Genomic DNA, 2750 nt, shown 5'->3' with positions numbered 1-2750 from the left:
CTTACCTTAATGCACGACTGAGTTTTTCATAGTTCATTGTAGGTTTATTTTTCCGCTGTCCCCATTTTTGTGCAACCAGTTCAGGTTGATTTAACTTAAACTCGCCTTCATCACCAACCCAAGAAATGCAGTCCCGAGCATCCTTGTCAGTAAGGAGCTCTAGCAGAAACTGCCACAGTTGGATTTGACCATTATTTCCTGAAAGGACACGAGGGACAACACAGTGCAAATGCCAACATTAGTTGCCCTTTATCTGGTTCAGATTTCAGAAATGTTATTAATATAAATGCCTTTTACCAATGTGTAAATTAGTGTCAGATAAATAATCCAACTTCATATTTTCATATAGTGAAATATAACAAACACACTAATTTGAAAAATTTTATTAATACCATTTGACAATTGGAAAATACCTGTTCGGTTTCCTGGTGAACTTCTATCTTCTCCTGAAATCCTTGGGGCTCTTGGTACTTTAGCTGCCTTTGCACTATTTAAAGCTTTCATGCTAGTTGGTGTTGCAGGTTGTACAGATGCGGGAATGATTTGCACAGCTTCAGAGAAAGACAAACGAAAAAAATCTTAATCCACAACAATTTTCCACATCTCAGGAAATTCATTACATGGTTAATGAATCTTGTTTTTAAAAAAAGTTGGTCTCCCTTATTTTTAAATGATTGAGTTACACATATATTAGACATAGTTACAAAAAAATTCATAAAACACATACATATAAAAATGTGATTGTTCACTATAGTATTATTCAAAATAACAAGAGACGGAAACAACAAAGATGGACAAACAATAACATCTGGAAAGAAGATGTGCCATCTTGGTGCAGACACACAAAGCATGACTACATGGGCTAAGGAAGAACAAGGAATCCATGCAACATCAGGAAATGGCGTGAAACTAGGGATTTCAAACACACCACAAAAAAACAAATGTTGAATGATTTTATTATCATAAAAAGTTTGGCACAAAAATTACACATTCTTTGATGGTTACCAATGCTGGGAAGATAAGAAAACATAAGTCACACCTAGATAACAGATATGTATTCACTGGGAAAAGAGAAAAATATATATATGCAATATGGGAAAAGTTAGCACAAGAGCCAAGCAAACAAAGACACTGGAAGGTACACAAAGGTAAAAGGCCACATCAGTGAACACTCATATATATATATACACACACACACACACACACAACCCTGTAATAACAATAATTCATGAGAAGACACCTCTCTCAAAAAAAACGAATAAACAAACAAACAAAAAACCCCAAAACACTCACTGCCATGGAGTCAATGCTGACTCGTAATGACCCCCTGTGAAATCCCAAGACTATAATTGTTTATGGGAGTAGAAAGCTAGTCTTTCTCTTGCGAAGCTAATGGTGGTTTTGAACTGCTGACAATGCAGATTGCAGTCCTATGCATAACCACACCACCACCAAGGCTCCTGAGAAGATATACAGGTAATAAACTAAATAGGTAGGTGTGGGATAGCATATGGGAGTACACCCATGACCATATAATAGTTTAGCACAGGATAATTCTATGTACATACATGTATGTATTACAAATATATCCATGCGTGTAGTGGAGAGTATAGGGGGCAAAGCTATACAAACTTCTTAGGTATAACACCAAACACATTGAGAGACTGAATATAGTTTTGGAAGGCATTTCAGTTTTGATTCATAGTGATCCTATGTACAACAAGAATATCCTTTCCTGTGCCATCCTCACTAATGTTTTGATGATTGATCTCATTGTTGGAACAATTGTTGTCAGTTCATCTGGTTGAGGGTCGTCTTCTCCACTGCTCCTTTACTTTACCAAGCATGATGCCTTTTCCAGGGACTTATCTCTCCTGATAGCATATCCAAAGTAGTTGAGATGGAAGTCTCACCAGCTTCACTTATAAGGAGAATTCCGGCTGTACTTCTTTTAAGAAAGATCTCTTTGTTCTTTGTCAGCCCATGGTATTTTTAATATTCTTCACCAGCATCATAATTCAAATGCATCATTTTTCGATCTTCCTTGTTCACTGTCCAACTTTTATTTGCATAAGAAGAGATGGTTGAAAACACCACAGTTCAGGTCAGGCACACCTTAGTCTTCAAAGTAATCTGCTTCCAAAACTTGGAATTAGTCTTGTGTCACAGACTGATCCAACGCAGTGCAATCACTGCTTGATTTCGTCACTGCTGTTCCACCGGTTGTGAGGCTTTTGGTCTTCCTTTCTTTGAGTTGTGATCCACACTGAAAACTGCAATCCTGGATCTCCATCAGCAAGTGCTTCAAGTTCTCACTTTCAGCAAGCCAAGTTTGTGTGAATTCCACACTGAAGGTTAACAAGCCTTCCTCTAACCCTCATACTGCATTATTCGTTATAGAGCCCAGTGTCTCTGATTATTTGCTCAGTATGCAGACTGAATAAGTATGGTGAGAGGTTACAACACTGAAATACACCTTTCATGTCTTTAAAACCAGGCAGTATTCCCTTGTTCAATGCACACAGATGCTGTTTGAACCACATACAGGTTCTGTAAGAGCACAGTAAAGCATTCTGGAATTCCTATTGTTCTCAAAGTTATCCATGAGCTACAAAGTTGGATGCCTTGGTATGCTCAAAAAAACAAAACCAAAAAAGCTCAATAAAAATAAAACACCACAAGTAAACAGCTTTCTTATATTTTCTGCTTTGAGACAAGATCCATCTGACATCAGCAATGCCAGTCCCCCC

At 37.6% G+C, this 2750-nt stretch overlaps 1 protein-coding gene across 2 annotated transcripts in view; it reads right to left on the bottom strand.

Moving 5' to 3' along the window:
* The window catches only part of GABPA (GA binding protein transcription factor subunit alpha), a 51598-nt gene that overhangs the window by 8055 nt on the left and 40793 nt on the right, over positions 1 to 2750 (bottom strand). For both annotated transcript variants that reach the window (XM_045284504.1, XM_004713086.2), the window contains exons 8-9: positions 414 to 551; positions 6 to 198 (exon numbers count right to left, since the gene is read on the bottom strand). In XM_045284504.1, the coding sequence (XP_045140439.1) occupies positions 6 to 198; positions 414 to 551 (331 nt within the window). The remainder of the gene's footprint in view (positions 1 to 5; positions 199 to 413; positions 552 to 2750) is intronic.

Source organism: Echinops telfairi, unplaced genomic scaffold, assembly GCF_000313985.2.
Source record: "Echinops telfairi isolate 266 unplaced genomic scaffold, ASM31398v2 ScPeMD7_7469;HRSCAF=8507_0, whole genome shotgun sequence".
In the NCBI taxonomy this organism is placed as follows: Eukaryota; Metazoa; Chordata; class Mammalia; order Afrosoricida; family Tenrecidae; genus Echinops; species Echinops telfairi.
Note: the sequence above shows the minus strand (reverse complement) of the source record. Positions and strands in the feature narration are given on the sequence as shown.